The 27,839-nt window shown below is 37.8% G+C and overlaps 1 protein-coding gene across 2 annotated transcripts in view; it reads left to right on the forward strand.

Annotated features, from left to right (window-relative positions):
* Positions 1 to 27,839, forward strand: part of ARHGAP15 (Rho GTPase activating protein 15) — a 323,931-nt gene that overhangs the window by 143,855 nt on the left and 152,237 nt on the right. For both annotated transcript variants that reach the window (XM_082056895.1, XM_082056894.1), the window contains exons 8-9: positions 20,274 to 20,372; positions 22,257 to 22,383. In XM_082056895.1, the coding sequence (XP_081913021.1) occupies positions 20,274 to 20,372; positions 22,257 to 22,383 (226 nt within the window). The remainder of the gene's footprint in view (positions 1 to 20,273; positions 20,373 to 22,256; positions 22,384 to 27,839) is intronic.

Here is a 27,839-nt window from a genome sequence, read left to right on the forward strand (position 1 = left end):
CTCTATTTTTAATAGCTTTTTTTTTTGGTTTCCCCTTCTCTCACATCCCTCAGATTCCTTTTTTGCTATTTTTTTTTTTAACTTTTACTATGCTTTAAAACTTATGAAGACTCTTAGATTTAGTTATACGAACTAATCTTCTGTTTAAATATACATACTCGGCTTTTCTTCTTTCCCTTTGTCCTTGTACCTGGGAATGATGAAATCTTGATCTAAGACCTCCTTTGAATTTTATTCTTAAGACTTCTCTAATTCCTCCTTCAGATGGTATTGTTGGCACAGGCTGAGAAACCTGGATGTTGGGGCTCTGTGTTGTTATACATTGTTGTGTACATTATACATATGTTACATTATTAGAATATGCCACAGCTAAATTTGTTTTGGGAAGATGGAGAGGAGTCATGGGTGGAGGGGGCTGCAGTACATCTGGTTTTCAACCATGGGAAGAGAAGGGAGGAAAAGGGAGGATTTCCAAGGGGGATAGAGAAGGAGAAAAGTGGGGACTAAGGATGCAGCACGGTGCCTGAAATCGCATCTTCTGCTGAACATTGGGTGGCAGCAGGAATTAAATTGCTCTTCACTTTCTTTGGAAATGGTGTCTTCAGTGCTAATAATTTGAATATGAAAAGTAGGTTTTATGGACAGAATTTTATATGAGATTCAACCTTTTGATGTCTTTGTGATTAATATCTTTACATTTTTTCCTGTTTTTATTTTTGTCTCAACCTTTTTTTGTCAATCAGAAATCATAGGCATGCTTGACTGGTGAAATGCTAGAACTTTATTCAATAGAGAGAGCTTGTATTTATTTGGAGATCAGACTTTTTGCTATTTCTGAGCAAAACCTGCACCGAGCTATAGGTATCATTCTGACTCAAGACCCTGGTTGTTCAGCTCTTTGTATCACTTGATGAGTTCAACTCCCACCTCGCTTCCCGCAGGGAGTAGCATAGTATAATCCTGGTATTATAATACCTTGCTTTTCCAAGCCAAGTTTGAGGCACAGCTGAGCAGGGCAAAACCTACTCTGTGATTATAGCGGACAGCCTGACTGACAGTGTGGAAATCTAGGATGTGCAAAACCTACTCAGTTTATATTTCATGATGTGGAAAAGAAATCTGGATTGCTGGTTCACAAAAATGCAAAATTGCAAATCTAATAACTTAGGTTTTATGTGTAGTTTGGCGATGAAACAAACTTTTCCAAGATATGTAATGAAAAGTGACATCACACTCATCACTATCCTGTTTTAAATTTAAACTACCCTGCCTCGCGTAATCCATTACTTACAGAAAATTGTAAAGCCCTTAAAATTCTGAAATGGTTTCTGGCATTTAATTATATAAGATTTTTGACCTGGCTAGGCAGATAATGTTAACACAGCTTTAATACTAAACAAGACTGAACATGTGTGTGCTTGACTTTTATTAAACTCCTACTGAAGAAACAGATTAATTGGAGGCTGATTCATTGGTGAACAGGCGTTAAAGACAGAAGGACCTTCTCACATTTTGTTCTGTTACCCAGGCTTATGCCATCTCAGGTTGGCAAGGAGATCCCAACTGTAGTGTTTTGAAATGTAACTGAAAGAAATTTTAGAATAACAGGTGCAAAAAAAAAAAAAAAAAGAAAAAAAAGAAAACTCACACACAAAAAACCTCTATGCACAAAAAAAAAAATAAGGAAAAAGGAAAGTGAGCCATTTTCAAAATGCTGATCTGTTTCCTTCTTATTCTGTCTTGCCAAATGACCACCTGACACCCCACTGACACAGGTATTGCCCAGAAAGGTTTTCATTAGTGATGTTAAAAGTGTAAAGGGGATCATGGGAACCAGCACCTGTTGTGATGATTTCCTACATGATTATTACTTCTCCCCTCCCTTAGAAAAATTTTTAAGGAGATGTGTACAAGCTGCGATTAAACCACTTCAGATTAAGCTCAAAGTAAATTGAAAAAGTCCTTCTTAAAGCTCTCATTTAACAGCGCTTTACATCCATCTGTAAAATCAGAGCTTTGCTTGCGAGCACCCTCGGAATAGCCCACTTCCCACAAGGTAGCAGAGGTTAAAAATAAAATAGCAAGAAATCCGTAGCAAAGCACATGTGAGATTAACGGGGTGAAAGTACTGGAGTGGAGAGCTGTTTTCTTCTGTCTGAGCTCCTCGTTCTGTCGCACAACCCCCAGTCTGGAAATCTTAACACTGACACTTTTGTACAGATCGGTTTGTTAGCGATTTCAGATTTTAATTCATCACCCTCGCTTGATTATTACTGACATTTCTTTTTTTGTAATACTAGGAGAGAGAGAGAGAACGTGCGTAAACAGATTTTTGCATGAGCTAGGTGGTGGGCAAATTTGACATCGGCTCCCGAAACATGAGAGAAATGTGTTTGCTTCCAAGGTGTATTTGTGGAATTAATAAAGGGGATGCGATCTGGGAGGTTCAGCTGCGCTCTTCGGCAGCTCCAGGTGGATGCTGCTGATCCCTGGGTGTTTGGGAAAAGTGGGAGACTCTCCCGGCTTTATTTGGTTCTCGTGTGAAAGTGGGGGAAATGAAAGAACTTTGACAATTACCCATTGAGCTTTTCACTTCATTCAAATCTGCGACGCGGCGCTCAAGTTGGCGAGTGGGTGTGCAAGGGAGAAGCAAAAAAAAGCCCCAAACCACATACTATAAAAGCAGGCTAAATGTTTGCACAGCCCCCTACGAATTATAATCTCTACATTTATTAAAGTTCTACATTTAAAAAAATATATTCCTCTATCTTCATTATTCCTGAACATTAAAGACACTGGTAAAAATTAACCTCTGATGTAAATCACTCGGAGTTAAATACATTACATGGCTTAATTTATGAAACAATTTGGTCTATTTTGTTTTATGAATGTTTATTTTACCCTTACAATCGAAAATTGTAGAAATTAAATACCATAATGAGATTGTGAGTTAAATTGCATTCTCTTACAGGTTTACATGTATATTTATACTTACTATTGTGCAGCAATAGCAAAAATTTGGGCAATTATTATTACAGCTGTTTCCAGGATTAAGGGTAAAATACCCTCTTTTTTATGCGTTAGTTGTTAGTTCATTATAACAGGCAGTCTACAGGTAAAAAACATCAAACCCTAAGTAGAAAGTGCTTGGAAATTTTAAAAAAATTATATATATATATAAAATAAAAGGAATATATTTAAAACAAGGTTCTTATCTAATGGTATAGCTTAGCATATTTTCTGTCTTTCTAAATATATATTTATGAACTGATTTTTCAGCTGTGTATATTAAGTCCCTGAGCTGGATTACAAAATTTTTATATAAAATGCAATACATACACAGGCAGTTTAAAAAAGGTATCTCGATGGTTATATAGCATAATAAACTTCCTTAATATTTGCCTTGCAACAGCTGATTTCTGGTTTTCTGCAGTGAGGCTACAACACAATAGCTGAAAGGTGAACTTTTTTGTATTTCAACATTCCCAGCCTGGTAAAACTGTTCTGCTTGCTGCACGATGTTATAAATATCAAGATTAGTTTCTTCTAAAATTACCAGTGCCAGCTGCATTCAGTTTCCCGTGTTCTATAGCATTTTGTTACCAATGTTCCCTATTTAGAGAGAGGGTTTTAAAAATCAAATTAATCTCAAAAATCTTCGATATCAAAATCTGTTTATATGTTTCCCATATCTTTTAAATATTGTACATAAATCAATTTGCTTTGCTCGGTCAAGTACTCCCCCTAATATCACTGTTCTCCCAGCCTTTTAGTCCAATATGCTCCTACATTAACAATAACCATTTTAATTTCTTCTCTGGTACTCAGCACCTACAATTTAGCTAACTGACAATCATTAACTTGTCTATAGCAGTGGCTGGTATACGTGTGCCTATGTATTTTGCAGACATGCAGGCATAAATATATACTTACAGCCTATTAAAAAAAAAAATCGACTGTACTGTATTTTGACCTCAGTATTACAGCACATATATCATGCATATTCTTAGGGATCTCATTGAATTATGAGCTCTATTAGTCCCGCACCAGAAAGGAGCAATTTCTGCACTCCTGAAGTCCTTACAAAATCTTGCTTGAAACCTGTGTGTATTCAAGTTCTTCAGCTGCCATCGTTTCAGTCTGGGAATATGACATACGGCCACTAATCCAGGATTAATTGAGCACTTATGTGCAGTACAAAACATTCTTTATATATTGACAAATATTTCTAAAAAATGGATTGGTATTTTTGCTGTTAATTGTTTCATTACTGACCTTTACCTCTGCAGACATATGCAGTTTTCGTTTTTTTGGGTGAGACTTTCAAAATATTTTTTTTTTAAGTGTCCAATGCTCAGTGTTAACAGTGACATTTTTACAGTCTATTCAGAAGCATATATTTCAGTCTTTTGTATCTCATTTCTTTCTATTTATTTAAAACAACTTAGCATGGAAAATCTTGCAGATTTAAGTGACAGTGATGATGTACAATATGCATAAAATGAGCCTGTCCCTACTCATGGTGTGTATTGCTAGGGACTCCATTGCAATATTTACAGTTAAACTAAACTTTTTCAAACGAAGCAAAATTGCATTTGTTTTGCAGATTTGCTCATCATTAAATGTGAAACATTTCACATTTGTCTTTTTGAGTAATTGGCTTTTTAAAATGATAAGGTGCTCTGAACACTTGTTATGTGGATAGGTCTGACGTTGTATCCCAGAAATCCATATGCCATACAGACAGAACAGAAGAAAGATATTCACAAGCATGTCACAGATTGGACTGAAGCAAGCCAAAAACCAAAGTGCCATGGCATTAACAATAGCACCAGATTTACTGTCACGATTGCAATCTGTGCTGTATCATAGACAGAAGGAGAACTTTTGATAGGTAACACCTCAGTGTTTTTTAAATCTTTTTGGCAAATTATCATTTTCATTATATTTTTGCCTGCCATATAATATTATTATAATGGTATTAAGTCACACACACATGCACACGCACAAAGTTTATTAGCCCGCAACAGAAGGGTTGATTTATGTTCCGTGTTAAGTATTCCTCAACAAAAAGGAAGGTATTTTAGTAAAGATTAACCCAGGTTTTAAGGCAAATCATCCACAAAAGTAGCAGTGATTTTTGAAACATGCATTAAGTTAATAAAATCTTTGTTAATAAAGTCTTAGTTAATAAAATCTTTGTTAAGAAAGTTAATAAAGGTACAGAGAGAAGCCATGCGCACCAGGTAAAGCTTGATAGCTCTGAAGTTTCCAAAGTTTGAAGATGATAAAGGTGCAGGACAAGGAGGGAATATTTTTTCTCTGGAGTACAAGCACAGCCGACTGCATTTTCTCATTGCAAGTATGTAGACATTTCTTTTTGACCATAAAATTGTACATTTTCTTCTAGTATAAAAAAAAAAAAGCTGCATAAAGCAGATTTGGCAATACCATAATTCATGTTGAGCTCTGATAAGTGCTGAAAAAGATTTACAAACTCACAGCTTGACACTGAGCCCACATGTTGGGTAGAGTGGAGAAAAATCTCTAGAAATACTACATAGAGCTTCCTGGCAGCAGACGGAGAAACATCAGTCAATTGTTTTTCTTAATTGAAAACCACCTTGGGACCTTGTTGAAAATAATGTATCTGCCTATCTTTTCTGCTGTTTAAATTACCTGGCTGGGGGAGTTGTCCTGGGGCCATTCACAATAGGGTTTTTAGTGAAAGAAAAACACTGAAGATTCTCACTTTATCCCTGTATGAATTATAGATTTGAAACTTCACATCACATCAGTAGGAAATGAAAACCGTGGGAGCGCAGATGAACCTACCTAAACACGAGTCAGGGTGTTGCTACCTTCTTTGCACTGGAAAGTAATTTTTCTTTAATACTTTTTGAGCATCTTCTTCTGCAAGTCTTCATCACAGACATCACCCATGTCTGAAATCATTGGGACTACTTTTGTGAGAAACGGTTGCTTGCATAATTTTCGCTCCTTCCGTTGTACTTAAAACCACATTGGCAGCGCAGTTGGTGCTTGATATTCTTCGAAACGTTTCAAAGTTTACAGTGGTGCTGCCGCTGTGTTTTGCACTCGCTGCCATAAAATATCGTGTTGCCGCAAAATGTTGTGGGAGCTTCATTTAAATACCATGAGCTGTTCTCTTCTGCCTGGAGCCTGGCGAAAATCAGAATGACTTAAAATTTTGATTAAAACAGAAAGTAGCAAATTTTCAACAACTTTTTGATTTTTTTTTTCCCTCCATTTTCAAAAGGTTTGGCTAAGCATATAGTGGTGTAGGTTCACTGTAGCTTGAGTGTCGCATCTAAACATACTTCCAGTCTCCACTCGTACTGATGCAGACATTGCTGAAGATGAATCACTATTATCAGCGGCTCCATTCCCACTGTCCTGGACTTTTCCTCTGATGCCATTGTTAAAGAACTGCAGAGGGGTTTGTTTAGGCAGGAAACACATGTAGATAGCTTAAAGATATAAAAGGTGAATCATTTTGATAGTGGTGATGTTGCTGTGAGTGGCAGCACGTACTTCTACCTGCTTCTCCACCCAGGTGTGAAGGTGTGTGCGGATATTTGATATTTGCGCCCAGACCTGAGGTTGTTGCTATTTACCACTCTGGCAAAGGCAAAATGAGATAATCCTCAGACAAACCTAATTGCAACTTTCCCTACCTGCTTGCGGTAGCTTTACCGTCTCTCTGATCTTCACTAGCAGAGTCAATAATTTGTTTGAACAAGTTTTCCATCTAATCATTAACACACTTAAAGCCTATAATGAGCTCCGTGTACATGCAAATGCATCTTTTTTAAGTGCTTGGGTAGATTTAAGGGCATTGTTTCCTTGTAAAATGGAAATTGGAGCTTTTTCTCACATAAACGCTAGAGTCCTTAATAAGCAACGGATTGGCAGCGATTTTCTAAGTTTATTTAATTTTACAGTAGTTTTGTCCCTACATACTGTGTTTGGGATCTTTTTAAAGAAAAGAAATAACACTTTTAAACCTGTATCAAATTAAATGCCTTAGAAGATTTTCCTCAACTCCTCTCATCTTCCTGTAGTAGTCAGTGAATGAGCGGTTTCAATTCAGAAATGAAAGGCATTTATGAACAGATTTTTTTTCAACTTTATCAGGCACCGCTCAACTCCCATTGTATTGACATAATGATACTTCAAGATAAATAAAGAAATTCGTGACTATAACAATGTAAGTAAAGAGAAAGGCAATAAGATTAAAATGGGTACCATTCACGCTCTGTACGACAGCTCGGAGGACTCCAGCAGGAGAGTAACCAGCTCAGTGAAAAATCAGAAACTGTGATTGCTATTTAACACTGCAGCTTTTCACAGTAGCTCAGCACAAAGTTATTTAGCACAGGTGTTTCTGTAAGTCTGATACATTGGGAAAATTCACAAGGTTCTCCGTCTCTTTTGCTCCGTGTCGGCTGTGAAGTGGGTCCTGTGAACGCAGCGAACGGGTTTCTAGTAGGAAATAGAACGTATAGGCAAATGAGCAAGTTCAAACAAAAAACTGTGATCTAGATTCATTTCCTTGGTTGCTAATTTTTGTAACGCATGACAGTAGTGAGGTGAGTGACCTGTCATCAAGCAAAAGCAGTGAAAAATGGGAATAAGTTATCATTCAGAGCTAAGTGTGACACTGAGATCCTGTTCTCTCCTTCGATAAAAGCAGCTTTCCTGAATAATTTGGATGTCAGTGCTCTTTCTTTGTTAAGCGAGAGTTTTGAAAAACGTTCACCTTTTGTAATATTTCTCACTGGTTTATTTAGATGTGCTGTATTTGTGTGCTTTACACCACAATGTTTCAGCCTATGTGTGTCTGCATTTCGATAAGAGATGAAATGGCGTAATTGCATTTCTAAACACCTAAAACTCTCAGCATTTTTATTTTTTCTTTTAATTCTCAAGTTCTGGCAGTATCTAATTTATGGCTTAATTCCTTGTAAGGTCATCTTCTAAGTGAGTAACTTCTAGTTAATCTTAGACATTATGAGCTTGGCTGTGATAGAGAATCAGTTCATCTGTTCTTAAAAGCAAAGGAGTGACTTATGGGGATTGTTGGCAATTGAAGACCCAGAGTTTAGCTGAAAACTAGGTATAATTTCTTACATAGTCACTATTTTTCTCTCATTTTTTCAAGCTGATCTGGCTGTGTTTTGACTAGTATAGCCAAAGGTTAAAACACACACAAAAAAATCATGTTTCTTTTCTGATACTGTGTTCTTCAAGTAGGTTTGTGTTTCCTTCGAATAGCGAAGGAACAGATAAGTGGTGGGTTTTTTTTAATTGTTGTTTCTGGGTTTTTAATTTGTGTTTTTTTGTTTGTCTGTTTGTTTTCTTCTCTCTAATTCCTTGATAAAAGTATCCTCTTCTCTCAGTTGGGCTAAAAGGTATAGCTTTCTTTTGCTGTTAGGCTTATAAATGATAGTTAACTTTCCTTGTGGTTCTGCTGTTGATTTACATGCAGCTCTTACTGACTGTCTCTAACATATCTTTTGTTCCCCGAAATATTCACTCTGTGAATAAATAGAACTTTTTCTGCTATTTTTGGTCTGGCTGATTCGCTCATTTCACTCTTGTGACTGAAAACAGCGCAAGTACTCATATTTGGAAAGTTGCATATTGCTTAATGACGTACCTTGCTGAATCAGGGCTCCCGTCTTCCAGCAGATGAAAGAGAAGCACATAAGAAGCTGCACTGCCAGGTTCTGCTTTGAATGCTTTCCTTTTAATCAAGTTTTAGACTTATTAGCATAGCGGATCATGGTTTTGCAAAACAAACAAAAGCTTCTCGTCTTATTCTTGAAAGTGTTGGGAAATGTTAATGTAATTGGTTCTGTTTACAGTTCAAACCCACTTACATGTCTCTGTTCATAGACATGAGCAAGAGAGAGAGAGTCGGCTCTTCCAGTTCTGGTTAATGAGTAAGTGCCCCAAATCACTGGGAGTTAACTTCTCAGTTTCTTTTGTCACAGACAAGAGTCTGATAACGTTCTTAATGATTTTAGTGGCAGGAGTACAGTGCAAGGATTAGTTCATGGGTGGGCTTGTAATACAGGGTAAGATAACAGTTTCAGAAACTAAAGTCTGAAATTCTAGTTTCCTTACGACTTTCCATTTTGCCTTACACTTTAAAGTGTATGTTGCGGATTGGATGTTGCTTTTGTGTTGTTGTGTGGTGTGGAGTTTGATGATAATGTACCTGGTATCTACAACAACGTTGTGGGAAGGGCAGGGGTCTGTGGAGAGATGCTCTGGTAACAAGTCTTCTGTATCTGCACTTTGTGTTGCTGGATAAGCACGAGTCTCCTGGCACATCCACAGCGCTTGAATTAATATGCAATGATGACATCTTTGGACAAGGAGGCCGTAATGCATTTTAAACCACTATTTATTTCCCTGTCATGTGTACTGTACATTTATTAGTGACAAGAACTGGAGCAACAATCACGGTGTTACGGGGCTGCAGATAAATATGGTCTTATGATGGTGGTGTGGAGGACTCAAAACCCAAATAGGCACCCGTTGCTGTGCCTGATAATTTTGCCTATTTTTAGCTTCTCTTATATTTAGATCCCTAAGTTCCTGTAAGAGCTGTCACCCCAAACCTGCATTCGCCTATACTGCACCATCCCAAAGCTTGCAATAGCAGGAATATCAGTCTTTCAGACACAGCACATTTAGAAAAGAGGGAGAGTGTCTGCCAAATTCCCCAAAACCACTTCCTAATTCCCCTCACGAATAGCAGGAAATTACTTGTTATCAGTGGGTAATTCAACCACAAACGTTATTGATTATCCAACCTCAATCTTTACAGTCTTGATGGCCAAATATTTTGCAGTCATTCTCTCTATTTAAAACTAGAAGATGTGATTTTTATTTTGGAAAAATAGAGTTCTTCAGTTTTTCCGCATGCCACATCACATTGTGACGCATCCCTCCAGATTGTCCAGCGTGATAGCCAGAAGCTTGACTGACAGATGTCAAAGAGTACATCATGTTCTAACACATAAGAAAAGTCTACATTATTAAAAAAAAAAAATCAGATGCTTGTAAAAATTATGCATATTATTAAAAATAATGTAATTGCTTTTAATATTTGGTATATCCCAGTGCATAGTAGAAACTCGAAGATCTAGAGAGGAGGCTTATGTTTCTTATGCTTTTTCTTAATTTCACTGTAATTTTTTAAAAAAACAATACATTACAAAATCGATCAAAGTAGATTGTCTTGTTTGTGAGCTACATAGTCAAATATTCCAGTAGTTTTTCACACAATTACCCCTAGCTGACTAAGTAAGAAATTCACTGTGTTCTGAGCTATGTTCTCCTTTCCTAGAAAAGCTCCCCTTAGACACCTATTGTGAAAAGATAATTTGATATCTTGGTTATGTGATATTTTAAGTAATATTTTGAGTAACGTTCCATCATTACTACTCTACTACATAGACTAACTGATAAATTTGAAGGCCAGTGCATTTCTGGTGCTGTCAGTGCACTTCCACAATGCCTAAAGAAAAATCCCAGGATTCTCCAACACTTGAAAACTCATTTGAAACTGTTGCAAGAATTTGAAGACACATCAAGTTCCACTTTTTTTCAGATGACGAGAACTTCTGATTTCAAAAGTTAGAATATATTATTCTTCGAGCAAAACAGTCTCCACAGTATCTATAGAGTGATGCTGCTTATTACATAAAATATTTTTATCCCCAAATTAAACCAAACCAAACAAATCCCCTGAAAAAACAACCCAAAAGCCACAACTGTGTGAGAAGGGTTCATAGTCTGTTAGCCCTTTAGGAACTGTATTTGAAATATCCATATTCTTCAGTACTTGCTTAAGAATTCTATGTATGTTATCACCCATTCAAGTTTTCTAACAAGGTTGTGACTCCTTAGAAATGAGAGTTCAGCTAGGTGACAAAATTTATTAATCTTTGTTCTAAACCTCAACAGCATCATTTTTATTAAAACACTATTTTTTTTTTTTTAATGGAAATCTTTTCCATTGCTGCAGATGGAAAAGTTTGTTTTCTTAAATGGATATGATAACCTTACTCGAAACATTTTTAGTCCTGTTTAGATTTTCCTAATATTTATGTACAAATAAAGATGGAAAAAGGCAAACCAAATATGTTATGCATTGTTTGCTCCCCGCTTGCAAGGGAAGATGATAACAATGATATTTTTTTCTGCTTGCCACACTTAGGAACTTGACACAGCTGGCAGAGTAGGTTTTCTGATCATGGACAAACTTCGATGTTTTGTATTGTTATTAAACAATAGCTGGCATGGTCATGTAGCAGCAGGATATTACACTTACCGTTCAGTAGACCTGTTTTTATAGAAAGGGGCCTCCTGCCTTCTTGCCCCAGGCCACAAAACCGCCTACTTCAGAGATGGTGTGTTGGATCTCTAGCAGTCAGAGGATGCTTGTGTTGTTGTATTGGGTTTTGGCAAGTTAATAAAATAATGTAAACAGCTGTTTTGGAAAATGACCGCGTGTTCTACAGGCTCAGTACACAGAGAGGTTCTGAGTCACAAAAAAAAAAAAAAGAAAAAGAAAAAAGAAAATGGTAAATATAACAATGAAAAATCCCAGTCAGTAGTGTCGTTTCATCTCTAAGAGATGCTTTATTCAACAGCGGGTATCAATCCCCACAAGTAACATCTGCTATCAGAGGATTTGCAGGTACACCTTTGTTCGCCGCTAACTGAATTTGTGTCAGTATTATAATTCAGCAGCTTTCTGCTTTTCACTCAAACCAGGATTAGCATTGACTTGGGCTGGAGGGCATTCAAGCTGCTGTTCTTCTTTTAGCTATATTTCTCTGTAAACATCTAATTGTTTCAGAAAGTGATGTACAGTATGCAAAAACCTGAATTCAATGCAAATAAGTCTGTGCAGCCCCAAAGTTAACAGGTGTTCTCATTAGTGTAAGTAGACAAGGAACGATTCTTGAATGTTTTATAAACACTTATAATCATGGCCAAATACGTTACTATAAGTATAAAGATACTTACAGCAACATCACTTTTTTTCTTATTGTGCAGTCTCAGCACTTATTAATAGGAGACATGTGTCAGTAAATGAAATACTAAAAGCCAGTATCGGCTTCTGCCTGCAAATAACACAGCTGTAAAATGCTCAGCTACTGACGAATAAATTTCTGGCTAAAATAAGAGTCAACAAAATGAAATCTTTACACATAGTACATATATATTTTAAATATATATCTTTGTTTGTGCTGAAAATAGAGCATTTATTCTCCCTTTGATTTTTTTTTTTGTTTGTTTGTTTTGTTTGATACAAGGACTTACATGGAGTCTCATTCACATATATCATAAAGTGTTATACCATGCATATAAAATTGGACAGGAGGACAATTCATCACTAGGTATTGTCCAGCTGGTAAAACTAAGAAAGACAGGACTTCTCTGAGAAACCATTGCCAATATCTCTGTGTGTGGCTGTGTAATATATGGCCTCGGATTGCAAAGGCAATAACAGTAAAATATTACCCCAAGGAGAAAAGTAGCTTGCCGTAGGTATTCATACATTGCCTTTAGTCTTCATCTGTGGACAAAATGTGCGATTGTCTATTCCCCTACTTCCCGCTATGCACAGAGGCGACTGAGTTGTGTCTTAATTATTTTCTCTTGTTTCTCTGCTCTGAGCCAGTTTTGTGGGTACTGCTTTCTCGCTTCCCAAGTCTGGTGACTTCCATCTCCCCTGACTTCGGTTTAATGGCTGGCAGAAGTCCATCTGTCCATCCTGCTCCCATGGCAAGGATGCTGTGTCCATGGGGCTGGAGCAAAGGGTAGTACTGGTACATGGGAGGCTGCACTGTCAGTCTCATATATTCCTTTGTTAGTTCTTTGCCCTCTGAAGGAAACCCTGTTTTTCAGAGGCCAATCCAAGTAGTCCAACTGCTTCTTGCACAGGGCGTACTACCAGCTCAGTAGACCAGCAGAAAACGCTTTGTCCCAGTACATTCCTTGGAAGTTTAGCAGAAAGTACTTGCTCTTCCCCTTCAATCAAACAGTGTGTGCTTTCTTTTCACACATCTCCAAGGGAAGGAAGAAATAAAGACCTGCACTGGTGGGTGAAAAGGGGAGAATGACGAGCTGTTCCTTGAAACCAGTGTAAGAATTCCAGTACCCCTGGCCGAGCACTGGACCTTTCCCCTCCAGGGAGGCTCTGTGGACCTCCAGGCTGAGCTCCTCTTCAAATCCAAGGGAGAGTTTTGGTCCCTCAGGGCCTAATCAGCTTTAATCGTGACCTCCTATTTGTTCAATATCTTCCTTACAACTGGTATAAATCAGTTCTTCTGCAACTGAGATTCTTCACAGCCAGGAAGGAAAATATTTGCCTCATAATGCAGAGAGAAGACCTGATTCTCTCCTTGCTAGTATTAATGTAATGCAATATAAGCCTGTATATACTACAAGTTCATTGCTAGCAGAAAGGAAACATGAGACTCAAAGTTTTTTTTCTTCTCCTTCTTCTTAACAGTCCCAGAATTCATTATTTTATTGCTAAATTATGTTGAAGGACTCAGTCCTATGAGTTTACCAGGAAAAGATTCTTTTTTCATCAGTGATACACTGCCATTTTATTTAAAAAGTTGTTCTTTCATGGATGTTTGACCCCAGATCTTGGAGAGCTGAATCCACTTCAGAGCCATTGATGTGTATAATCCAAACCCTAGGTTAACCTCACTGGAAACCAACTTATTATATGTAAGCAGGTTGTTTTGATACCATGACCCTGTGAATGTTACCAGAGAATGGATGTGCAAATCAGTCATACCACAAGGCAACGCAAATGAAGATGTATCTTATAAACATCTGGCAGCAATTGGCCTTACAAATCCTAATATTGCAAAAGTTGTGAAAACAGAGGATCTGTTTGTTGCCGCCTTGCAATGCCTGGTTTTCAGAGTAATTTTTACAAAGTCGTAGGAAACAGGGTAATTATAACATAAGGTTCAACATCTTTAGATATGTAGAACATTTTATGTTGCTTAAAACAAATATTCCCAAAGAAAGTATAAAACATTTTTCTGACTTGCAAAGTTTTTGCAGTCTATCATTTAAATTACTTAAATAAAGGGAGCTTTACTACTCCCAAAAGCTGAGAATATAACACCCGCCATGCATATTAGCTTGATCTTTTTGACAGACCAGAAAAGTGTTTGTGTGTGCCAATTAAAACAAAAATGGATCCCCAGTGGCTTGTTCCTCACACAACTTCTGAAGACTGCTATCATTGTATGCTGTGGTAACCCTGGATAAGGCGGCTATCCAAAGTAAACAAACTTTTCAAAACTTTCATGACAGATGGGGGTTACAAATGCATTTTAATAAGAGAGTTGCCAAAGCAACTTTTTTGCAGTCAGCATATATTTACTTAACATCTAGCAACATTGGGAACACAAGGCAGATACTTTCTCACAAAATTTTTTAACAAATATCATTTTTTTTGAAAGATTGGTTGAAGACCTTTTCTTTCAAGCTGATATTTCCCCATCACTTCAATGTTAACTTTACTCGACATCCAAAGGACTGCTAGATTGGTAAAGCCAGACTGCAGCATGAGACAGACAATCTGCTTGATAATGAAATTTCTTTGGTAGTCATAAACATCTTAGAGTCCTTTAAGTCATTTAACTATCAGCATAACCATGACTACCTCTGTTTGATAGGCTGAATCATATAATGGATATGTGAGGCAGTATGGATATAATGCAGCTCAACTCTGATCCTTTTTGTTTTCTTTTATTTGCATTTCTTGAATATTAGACTCTCAGCTCACTACAGTACAGCACAGAGAGATATTTTATTTATCCTTTCTGCTGCTCAGTCATTCAGCGTAAACATGGCCAAGAGACTGGATTATCTGTGAGAAGGAATTTGAGATCAACTTCCAGAAATGCAGTTAGACTTTTGACATGTTTTTAGAAACTTACATGTCTCCGTCTCTGTTTAATTCAAATCCAGTTAATTAAACCACTAAAGAGCATAGTGTCTCCCAACTTTAGTTAATTCTACTTCTGCTGTGGGTGTGGACACATGAGTATCTGTGTTTTATGTATTTATTCTCAAGCTATATTATATTCTAACGATTTTTTTTTTTTAAGAATAATTAGAAAGAATAAATTCCTAGGGTTTTCTTTCTTTCTTTTTTTCCTCCTTTCTTTTTGATTCTCCTCCTCCCTTTCCCAGCCCTGGTGGCTGCCATGCAGATGAAGAGTGGCATGTCCCCTATTATGTGGGCTGGGTGTTTAGATCCCATCCTGCAAAGACATCTCAGGAAAATATATGGAAAACCCTAGATTATTTTTCTTCTTTATGGGGAATTAGGGTATTTATCATGATCAGGAAAAGAAAACAAAAACAACACCCCTGTGAGTGAGCAAGGTGAGATGGAGTAGTGGGAAGGGGGAAGAGTGTTAACTTTTGAGCTAGAAATGCTCCAGTGATTCACATTCTCTTTTTTCCTACACATATCAAGGGCAGCAATCCCAGTGCACAGTGCAAACAGAGGAACACATTTTACTGAATTGCTGCACGCAGAGGTATCGGTATCTGTCAATCCAAGTTTAAATCACTCAGTGTTCACCACAAGCTGTAGGAGTCCTAAGTGACATCAAAATTTAGGTTTTCTGCACTGGATTGCTGTCTGGTGGGGCTTCCACAGTCCAGAAGTGTCTGATAATCCAATGCTGAACCATTGGCGTAGGTTATGTGAAGCTTTACCCCAATGGTCCAGCATTTTTTCCCATGTCCCACGTTCAGAGGGAGATGAACAATGGCTTGTTTCAGTATTTGGCTGAAATAAGAACTGTGTGGTGGTTTCTTGGTGGCCATACGTGAGCCATACGCTTCCTGATCTGCTTGCTTTTTTCCCATTTGCTTCAGGGTAGAGACTGTGAAGGTTTTTTTTGCTGCATTTCTCTTTCCCCATAGGATCCTTCACTTCCTGTATTAAAGTTTGTTCTTGGCATTGTCTGAAAATAGTTCATCACTGCAAATAATAGTTATAGCCACCAGAGATGCATAAGTACACTTTGAAGTGAGGGAATCAATAATACGGTTTTGTATTTTTGTTTTGCTGTGTGAATTTATCACCCTTTTCCATATCTCTGTAGAGTGCCTATCAGTAGGATTGCTAAAATTGCCTCCATCCCTGTTCCGCAGCTAAAATAAATGTAAGAAATAAATGTATCTATAGAAATGTATATCGGTAAAGAACTAGAGGGATCTCATCAAGGAGACTTTTTGTTTCACGGCAGTGTAGTAGTCCCAAGACCAAAGTTTGTAGGAAGACTATGGACAGAAGCCCCTGGGCTTATCCTATGGCACTTTTCCAGCTTTTATGGCCTGTTTTTCATTGGTGTAGGATTACCATGAAAGGGAATAATCTCTGAGACATGTTCCCAAAGGTAATCCAGGTGACCCATAAAGGTTGGAAGTCCTGGAGGAACAGAGCCAAGCATGGCACAATAGCATGTCCCAGAGCATATAACCTAGCACAAGAAAAACAGATGATTTATAGGATTTTTAATAGCTGCTGACCCTGGGTGGGATGCAAGGTATATGTATGTATTATAAAATAGTAAGGATATTAATTTGATATAATATCCTGTGTTTCCTGGAGCTATACAGGTAGGTTTTTGTTTAATAACACAGGATCTTGTTGAACACAACCTTGGTACATCATTATGGCGACACCCAAAAGAAGCTCACCCTTCCATTTGCAGCTTTATAAGGTGACAAGAGAAATCCTTAATAAGCCACAAGTAGAATATCATTAGAAGTGTTTCACACCTGCCAGCCCCTTGCCCCCCTCCCACACTTTGTTGGCAGCCCAGCAGAGTATTGAATTTAGCACACATTTACCTGCAGTGAGACGATATTTTCAGAGGATCAATGCTTAACAGCAGGAATGTCCTATAGTTCATTGTAAAACTACCATATGAGCTTTTGAAGTGATTTTTCTAAGGTGCTATAGCAAGAAAGAGAGAATCCAGGTACCTGAAGGGCACAGCCTTTGCAGATAAGAGGGTTAATGACAGTTGTCATTCCTTGTGGCTATTTATTGCTGACAGCTGCATCATAATTCTGCCCGGTAAGGTATTGCTAATTCCAGACTGTAGCCTTTGCAAAAATGATGGCAATGAGAGAGGAATTTCAGGAAATGTTTAAATAAGTGAAGTACCTGGCACAATGGAGACTGGCAGCTCTATCCAGAGCACTTCATTTTCTTTTCTTTTTTTTTTTTATTTGATTTTTTTTTTTAAATCTGTTTTTCATTTGTTTCTCTGGTCCCTCTGTTTCTTTCAGCAGAGCCTGATACAGGGACGGTGTGTTAGCACGCCTTAATATTGAACAATTTATGCTTGTTGTTAGTTATACATCATTTAGGGCTGTGATCATAAATTGTTCAATCACAAGGTTTAGTCAAAGCTAGCATTCTTTACTGATGTCTTTTCCCAAGGGTGTTGAAAATTCGATTGTTCAAAGTGCAAATATGGTTTAGCAATCCCTTCCAAGAACCATCTATCAGAAATCCTAAGGAGGTAATATATAAAAGTGGGATAGGAAACCTGCACATTAAATGGGATTTACCAGCCAAAGCCTTTGGAACTGCTTTCCTGTGAATGACTGGAATGGAGCAGAACAAAGTCAATTACTGGCTGTAATTAAGGAGTGGATGCATTTAAACTGTAGAGAGCAGTAGCAGTCTTCTTGAAACTGCCTAGTTATTCTGAAGATTAGTCTGAGGAAAGGAAGAAAAGGACTTGAACTATATCTTACAAAAAGTATATTTTAAATGAATTCTCTTCCCTCTACTCTATGATCTGTTTTTACAGATTTGCTCATAAAACACTGATAATATATGGTTATCAAAATAACACATTCAGACAAAGAAACTTTCAACATGTATTTTGTTTTGGTCTTCTTAGCAATGTAGTATCTCTTTTGCATATCATACAGTGCAAATGTTTATGCAGTACTGAATACTTGTGTTTTAATAAAGCCTGAATTTACTGAACGGAAGACTGAACTATGTTGTGTCCTTTTTAAGCCTTCAAAATACAGTAAATCTAATTATATACGTTGCTCTTACTTTGAAAATGTTATTCCATTTTATAATTTTAATAATGATTTGTTTATACTGGAAGAGAGGCATTAGATTGAATTGTTGCCTGTGTTTAGTCTAATTCATATCTGCATGTATACATTAATAAATTGTGATATAATAAAATGTATTTTGAACCTAAACCTTGCTGCATGAGCCAGGCACAGAACCAGAGTTCAGCCCTTTCAACTGCTCACCTTAAGTTGAATTTTGATTTTTTTTTTTTTGTTTTCCTTTAGTTTTGGTAAAGGGAACGGTGAATGTGTGAATAGTGATTAACATTATGGCTGCGGATTAATAACGGAATTAAAATTTCCCCAATAAATAACTCTCCCGTGCGCACGGGGAACAAGCAGGGTGGCTGGAGGTCCGTTCCTAACGGGTGCGGATGGGATGAACATCTGCAGCCGGGCAGCCCCCGCGCCGGGGGACCATTCCCACAATCTCCGCAGCGCTCTCACAGGATGTCTCCGCTGGAGCTGCGCTGATGGGATTTTCCTTAATGCTGATGACTTTGGAAACCTTCCTTACAGGCATTTCCTCAATAACGGGAGGTTTATAGAACAATTAATAAAACATTAAGCTGTTTTGAATTTTTTTATTTCTTTTTCTTACTGTTCATATTTCAGTTTTAAGAAAGATGTGGGGAGTACCCTGACTGGCGAGGATCTGTTATTACTTTTATGCTTTAGTAAAAACTCTTGACACGGGACAGATGCAGTGAAACAGTAGCACTTTGGGTTGATGGATTTACATAAATAAGCTGTGCCAGGTTTTAATGGCTTCTCTCTGCTTTTCCTCATGCTTTGGTCAGGGAAAAAAATCTCTGCTGTCCACTGTGCTCGTCTGCCTGAAAACCTGAAAACATTTAACTCCATTCCCCAAAGAACACCCCAATATGCAAACTAACCTTGCATCTCCAAAACTAAAACTCAAGTTCGCAATGCTCACATGCTACTGAATTTTGCTTACCAACATAAAAATAAGAATAACGCTTTGGTTTCAGAGCTGGCAGGAGCTGAGCTGGTTTGGAGCATGGTCAGGATGAACTCCTGCCCCTTGCAAAATGCGGTGGGGATGGAGATCTCCGGTCACTTCTCTGTGAACACACAGAATCCCTGTGCCATGGGTCGTGCTCCATGGCCACATGCACCAGGGATCTGCTGAATAATCCTGGGGCAAAGCACTGCAAAGCTTTGAGCCTCAGTTTTGCCATCTGTAAAATGGTCATTTCTTTCTGTTGTGTAAAATAGCTGGAGATCTGCTCTGGTAAAAAGATATGTATGTAAAAAAAAAAAAAAATAAACAACAACAAAATAATATATATATATGTAAAAGTGAGGTATCAGTATTATCATGGTGGTTGACAAGTTCAGACCAACAGAATACGCATGCATATTTTCACCAAATATTGTTAGGCAGCGAAACAGCGTTATCAGGGGAATGAATATTCTTTTGATAAATATTCCCAGTGAGTGGGTCAAAAATGTAAATCGACTTCTATTCAGACAAACTGGGGATTTTTTTAATGATAAATGGGTTCCTAATTACTCTGCTACAGCCATCTTTGATGGTAATTTTTTTTTTTTTTTTTAATGTGAAAAATAATTACATTATTAATTTTACCAAAATGCTTGGAAGTGGACTCTGGAATCACAGGTATATAATAAATGTGTAAATTCAAGAATGGAGGTACCAGATATGAAAATAAGAATACAAAAATATAAACTGAAAAGAAAAGCAATTCGTTATCATATTGCGTTCGTTTCTTTTCAGGGTGCTTTGATTCACATTTGAACTGTGTCTTGTAACACTGAGTTTTCTTAACTTTTGTCACATTCCCGTTATTTTTGCACTATTTGTGTTCAGTGGTTGCTTTGCTGAGACAATATCTCGCTTGTTGTGACACATCCCAAACAGTTTTCAGACAGAGGTTTGAAACTCCTCAGTAACTCAGCACTCCAGGAGATAATTCTTGGTACAAAGGAACAGCATTTGGGTGCATAGGAGAGAGAATAGAAGAAAATCATCTGTCCGGTGTGTGCTCTATTCTTACCTGTGTCCTTACCCTCCCCAGATCACGACAGTGTCAGGAAATGAGTTCCTCCTCCAGTCAGATATCGACTTTCTCATATTGGATTGGTTCCACGCTATCAAAAATGCAATTGACAGATTGGTATGTATTTGTTTTGGCTGTTACCTTTATTAATTAAGATGTAGCAATTTCAACTTCATTTGCTCAGGCATCTCTACAGGTTTTAGGCAGTCAGCAGCTAGCTAGACATTCCTTTCTCCGAAGGATATAAAAATATGTATGCAAATCTACTAAAAAATGTCAGATAAACAAGGTTGTTGAACAAAAATGTCATTTGATTCTTGCCTCGAAATGGAACGCTACATTTATTTCTCTGAAATAACAAGGACATTGGTTTGCTGAGGGTTGTGAAAGCACACAAGCACTTAATAACTAATGAATTTTTGCATTTTCTGTTTATGCAGCCTACAGTATATAATCTTCAATAGAACTATTAATACATTTGAGCCTTTTATGAATTTTTGTATTACTTATTCACAAGAATAACACTAGCAAATAATATTCCTTTGTAACTGATTGCTGTTATTCTCCCAGGAAGACTGGGGGTTTTCTACTAGAAGTAAGCAGGGCTGCATTTTATTAAAGCAGTTTTTAATTACCAAACCAGATTCAGCTGTAGCTTTTTATTTCTTGTTTTATTATTATTTTTTGCCACCCTCAGTACAAATTCCAAATGTTTTCCTCCTCTCCCTGCCTGATCCAAGAACGTATTTTCTTTAGAGGGCACTGACTTTACTTGTTCAGTGCGGAATCTGGTGAGAGAAAAATATCCCCATTTCTTGCATTTTTCAGAGGTTTTGCTGCAAAGGAATTGGCAGTGTAGGCAGAGGCAGCCTCTTTGAAAGGGTTAATCTGAACACGACTACTGTTTCCTTAAAGAGCTACAAACATTATATTACCCTGAGGCTATAATCAGCCAAGGAAAGTTTGATCTGATGATGTATGTCTTCATATTGTGCATTTCATTGGGTATATTGATATCCCACTGAAGATTTTGGGGTGGAGTTTTCCGTGAAGACTCAGAACACTGTTTCATTCTTTTTTTTTCTTTATTTTTTTTTTTTCCCCATGTTATTCAGCTCAACATCTAATAGAATTGATTATTTTCTTTAGCATAACTAAGGTAATTTTGTGGCAGTGCAGCAAACCACAGCAGCAGTGGCTGGTGGGGCACAACCAGTATCTGGTTCAGGTACCGGAGGGCAGGACTTGTCCTGATGAATATTTGCCTTTGCTGTGTGCGCAGGACATGATGCCACCCCCAAACACCTGGTTTAATATTTAATACAAATAATTTATTTCCCTTTTAAAATTTGGAATGAGTGCATAAAGCGTTGCAGTTTTCCAGGCCCTGGGGATGGTTGAATCTGACCCCATCAAATGCCATGGGAAGACATGTGTGATCAGCCAAAATATCATCTCCCTTTTTCTTTTATTTTCGTTCTTCTCTCTGTTAATGATCCCTAATTGTCACTTGGTATGCCAGTGAATAAGAGCAAGAGAGAAGTCTCCCTTCTTTTCCAACCTTAAACCAACAGAATTCAACCCCAAATTTATAAGGGTGTTTGAAACAATTGTGTTCACAAGAATATTTACTGTCACGATCTAAACCAGAAAGGCAATTTAAACAACCTTCCTCTTTGCAATCATTTGGAAGTAGTCTGCAATGTGGAAATAATTTTGGTCTCTAAAGCCTAAAGAAGTAGGTCTTTTGTTTTCCTCACTTACATGGGAATTTATCTCAGAAATTAAGAGCAGTCTATCAGGGCCATAAAAGCTCTGTATTACGAGAAATTTTGCATTAAGCTTTCCTTAAATGATATACTCACTGCATCACTTGCTTTGTGTGTGTCTGTTAGCTTCTGATTCTGTGCTGGCATTCTGTAATCTCTTGCTTCATTCTTACAAGTAATAATTTTATTAAAAGCATACATATTTGTATATAAATATACATTCTTTTCCCAGCCCAAAGAACGGAATTGTACGTCAAGAAATTTGGAGTTCAAACTCAGAAGATCCTCCAGCATCGAATTACTGAATAGCTTAGACACTGAATCCAAAGAACCAAAGCCTGAACACAGAAAATCTTTAAGTAAGGCTTTTTTCTTTTCTGATTTTTTTCTTTTATTTTTTCCCCCCTTTCCTTTTTAAATAACTATGCCATTACAGGACAAGATAATTTTTATTACATACAGAATGTAAGGAAGATCACTGAGAATTTTAAAGCTGAATGTGTTCTGTGCTGATACACATAACTTGCATTTAAGTAAAGACAGTTACTAGCTCCACACTTTGAAAGGGCAACATTCTCTTCTAAGCAAAATAAATTTGTTTAGCAGCAAAGATATTTATTCAAGACATTTATTTTTAAAAATAAGCAACATGAGTCCTATGCTAATGGTCTGTTGCAGTTGCTTTGTTTCCATTTTAGTAAAATACCTCAAATTGCCCGAGTAATTTTGTCTGTTGTGTATTTATACACTGAATTGCTGAAAGACCTGACACATCCTCTGCAACCAACAATCAGCGATATATCTATAATTTTACAGAAAGGTAAATTCCAGGGACTGAGGTTGATTTTTGTCGGTGTGATTAGAAAAGAAAGTGATCTGAAATGACCAGGGATGTGCTTCACTCCACTGAGACTTTTCCTTTTCCAGTTTGTGCTGAGATGCTCATGATGTTGTGGGCAGTGGATGCCAGAGCTGGTGGTGACCCTGAACCACTCAGCATATTTGTTTTTAATTTCACCCTCTCTCTTGAATCTTTGTTTTCCTTCTTTGTTTAGCGGGAGATTCACAAACTGCTTCTAATGTAAGTGCCATGACAGCTTTAGATGAGATACCTATAGGTACTGAAGTGCTGTGCAGGAATTTGCCTGCACGCATTTCAGTGCAGGATCAAAGCCTCAGATGTTAAGAAAAGAATTGCATTAAAAAGACCCAACATAGCTATTTTTAATGATAATTATCCATACAATCATAAATATATGCACACATGCGTGCATACAGACACACAGAGATTCATTAAATAGTCTCTTTTTGCAGACCAAAGCTTTTTGTCATTGTTGTTGTTTTCTTATTGTCTCAGAGATTTTTTTTTTGTTAAGGCTTTTCTTTCTGTTATAAAATATAAAATAGCCTGAATGTAGTTCGTGAAAAATTGTCCCAATATCTTTGTGTTGTGTATTACGTTGCATTTCTCAAAGGAAGAAAAATAAGACTGAGAGCATGGTAAGTTTCGAGGGCCTGATTCTGCTCCGTTCGTAGCTAATAGCAAAATGCCCATAAACTGTCTCAGCATTTGTGGAATTGTTATTTATTTATTTAGGCTTCTCACATATCTTTAAGTGATCATTTGTCAGACAAAACAGAAAATGGGAATGTAAGCAGCGACAGTGTCTACATTTCTTTTCAAACCTTAGAGAATCCTGAATAACCTCCGTTTTGTTAAATGCTATTTAAACTATTAAAAAAGGTGAAAATATCTGCTGTGAAATCTCACTGAATGGAAGCTTGCATTTAAATACCGTAGATTGGATTGCTTCTAAAATATGTATTCAGAACTTTTTTTTTGGCCCCTTGAGATCAAGCAATTATGTGGAATTAGAAAAATCATATTATTCACTCACTTATTAGTAGTCTAAGCACAAACTGTATTGTCAGTTTTCTGCCTTTGGCTTTCTGTGCCCTTAATGTTCACACAAGTATCGTAGCCAGAATTATCGGCAGCTAGAGCCAAAATTGCTTTAAAAAGGCATGAGAACGGGTAATGACACATTGTTAGCAGTTAACAGGTGGTCGTTTCATTGTCCAGTTTGACTGCAGAGCACAGAGAAGATATGTGCAATATCTGCAAGTGTGTTTATAAAGTTCTTACAAAGTTTAACAATTTTATAATTTTATCGTGCTCTTATATTGTTGACTACTGCCAATGCCAAAGCCAAACAAAGGAGATTGTTAAAAGATTGCTTAAAACTTCTCCAGTTTAACACAGAAGACAAGCAACTGATGTGTTAGCAGGCCACCCCGCTTCCCCCGATAATCTTTAATGAAATATTCAGACAATTCAGACACATTCATAATTCTCTACATTTTAAGGGCTTCAAAAAGTGTCCAATTTTAGACTTGATCCTGCTGTATCATAGGAGGTTTGTATCAGCACAAGCATACAAAGGGCAGGTGTAGTCTAACCAAAGTATTCCAGTAATTTACTCTTTAGTTTAAAACCAGGGAGACTGCCCCTAGAGACTTAGTAGCAGGAATTTGATTTTTGTGTTTAATCCTAATTGTTTCTGCTTACACTACAAGGACAAACAGTAATTCTCAGTTATGCTTTTTGAGCTGTAGACACCGATTTCATTGACGTTTGGGCTCAAACTGCCAGGCTCAATTTCCAATGTTCAGAGTGTCCATCTTCTCGGTCACACAACTTTTCAGTGGCTGCTCATCCAGTTTGGATTCAACTCATGTTCTAATTGAAGTTTTCTTGAGCTAAGAACAAACCAAGGATGGCCTTGGGGAACATTACCAAAATATGTAAAAGCATGAATCTGCTCTCAAATACATGGAAAGAGATTACTCTTTATTTTATGATGCCAACTATTTCAGTGATTTAATTTATGCAGCTAATGCTGGGTCAGAAAGAACATGTTTTTCACCCCAGCAGCCTTCCCCATTAGAAGATGTATCATTTGGTGCAAGGACACCGCCTTGCAGCACTTCTCCTTTTTATGCGAATACGTGTTGTTCTAAGCAGATAATTTTTAAAATTAGTGGCAGATTTCATAATTTTCAAGTAATTTCATTATCATTCAGATTGTAGTTTGTTTTTTCTTTTTTTTTTTTCTGCTAAGGTTGCCAAAAAAACCCTCCTAATTAGTACCAATTATAATTGGGTCTGCTGGTAGGTGGTCTGCCATGTTAATTTTGTGCTGCATGAAACCAGGCACCTGGGCTGGACTGAAAGTAGAGATGCTGTCACTGCACATGGGAGGTAGGGAAAGGATCTGTGCATTGCAAGGTTCCCAGAAATCCTTCAGCTCGCCAAAAACAAAGAGACTTTACTGTGCGTATGGACTAGGGGAGCTGTCAGGACAGTCCCATTGGAGGCAATGAAGTCAAGTCCACGCTCTCCGCTAAGCTCAGTGTTGCTTTTTCTGTCCACGGTCGCTTTGGGGTTCGGATTTTGGCCGTCATCTGGGAATATTGTCACTCAGGAGTGACCTCTTGTGGAAAAAACCTGGGCTGGAGTTGCTATCGATTGTCAGAGGGGATCAATTCCCCTTCTACTCCCCCTTTTCCGGCTGGAAACAAACGGCTTTGCAGTAGGAAGAGTGCCCTTTGGCTACCGTATCAATCTGAGGGCTGCTCTTGTCAAAATGCACAATCACGAGCTTGATAATGCAATCCATTCCCAAAGCACTATATTTCCAACCTGTTCTCCATCATTTCCTTATGGCGTCACATTTACTCAGTTCATCACATTCTTATTAATATTTTAGATTTCCTTGAAAGTGATGGAATTCTATTTTTATTACAAAAGCAACAAGAATAAATACTAATTGTTGTCAGTTATTTCCTTATGTAGTGGGAAGAGTAATCTGTTCCTCAGATTTAGGTTGCCAAAGCAAAATAATTAAATATTTTAGACATTTAAAAAATCTGTGATATTAGATAAATGCAATTTGATCTCCTTGTTTGCCACATAAAAGCTGGAACTGCCTGAATTGATAAGATTGAATTGCATTATTTTTATTGTTTCTACTCGCATATTTTTCTTATCTTCAAGAACACTTTACTTAAAACCCGGCGGTTAGTTATGCAGCCTTGCAACAGATCCTGGGAAATCTCCTCCATATTTGAATTCTAGCTTGAGGTGCCACAGCTAGAGCATCAAGATTATACATATATATATATATATGTGTGTGTGAAGTCTTGATGGGCTGTGTAGTATTATTGCTATTCATGATCACTTTAGCATCTCAGTAAGAGTAGTCGGGGATCCAGGCGTCATTGTGCCAGACACAATGCTACACCAAAGTAAGACAATTCCAGCTCTCAGCCTGAATAAGGACAAGTTGCAACAGGTGGAAAAAGCGGACAAAAGCAGGGGGTGTAAGGAAAAGTTGACAGCAAAGCCGACATGTCATGCATATTAAACAGCAGGCTTGGGATTCCTTTCCACTCTTTGTTTGGCTTGGGGTCTTAGCCCTGGAACCTTGGCAACTGGCCAACTCAAATAATGATATTTTGCTCACTTACCTAAATTTCTCTTGCACTTTCAACAGGGAACTGTGGGCCTTTTTAGTCCCAAAGGGCCATGAGATGCTCTGTGCTCCCACAACCCTCTCCGCAGGGCCGTGGCCAGGAATATGCCTCCTTGCACCTTTTTAATCAAGAAAAAAATAATAGCTTCTGGATTATAATTTTGATTTGCCTTCAGAGGTATTCACCACAAAGTCATCTGGGCTCTGAAATCTGCTTTGGTTTCTTAAAAGATACAATTTAATTCAGGTATCCCATTTCTTGTATTTAGTTAAGGTCTCTTTGTGTCGTTTAAAACTGCCCAAAGTTGGTTTTCTTGTTTCACTCATTTTTCTTTACTTCAGAAGGCCAAATTTTCGAAATGCAAAGCATGGCATGTAAATATTCCTGAGTAATCGCTAGAACATCCAGAATCATCTTTGAATGCAGTTTGTTAGATAATTAATATTGTACAATGTGTGTATGGGGAAAAAATAAATAAAGAAGCAACCCATTTTGATCTCTCAGTGGACATGAGGGGAGAACTGGAGAAGTCAGAGGAGCTTGAACCCTTTTTGGGTTTACATGGTACTTGTTCCTTCCCTGGCTAAAACTGCTTCTGAGGGCTTGCTCAAGGCTTTAAGGTTTGTCCCTGTGTACAATTGGATATTTCTGTGGCAAACACCACCTTGCTGGGGCTATTGTTTCTCTGTGGAGGGAAGGGACGGTTATCTGGGCACAAACACACGGATTTACGTGACTTCGGCTGTGTAATAGCAGGAGGGGAAAAAAAAAAAGCCAGAAACTTATATTGTTGAAAGCATCATTTAGAGTTCCTAGAAGGTCGCCTAATTAGAGGCGGTGCTGAGAGAGGAGCCCAGGTGTTTTTTTTCCTCTTCCTTTCCAACATGTGTAGAGACCGGCTGGTTGAGAGATCCCATCCTGCGATGTAGTCAGAGGTTTTACTGGTTCAGGTAAACTTCTCAAGAGCAGGATCCTCCTTCTCCTCCTTCTCCTCCTTCTCCTCCTTCTCCTCCTTCTCCTCCTTCTCCTCCTTCTCCTCCTTCTCCTCCTTCTCCTCCTTCTCCTCCTTCTCCTCCTTCTCCTCCTTCTCCTCCTTCTCCTCCTTCTCCTCCTTCTCCTCCTTCTCCTCCTTCTCCTCCTTCTTTCTCCTCCTTCTCCTCCTTCTTTCTCCTCCTTCTCCTCCTTCTTTCTCCTCCTTCTCCTCCTTCTTTCTCCTTCTTCTCCTCCTCCTTTCTCCTCCTTCTCCTCCTCCTTTCTCCTCCTTCTCCTCCTTCTCCTC

This window comes from Streptopelia decaocto, assembly GCF_964273445.1.
Source record: "Streptopelia decaocto genome assembly, chromosome: 6".
Classification (NCBI taxonomy): domain Eukaryota; kingdom Metazoa; phylum Chordata; class Aves; order Columbiformes; family Columbidae; genus Streptopelia; species Streptopelia decaocto.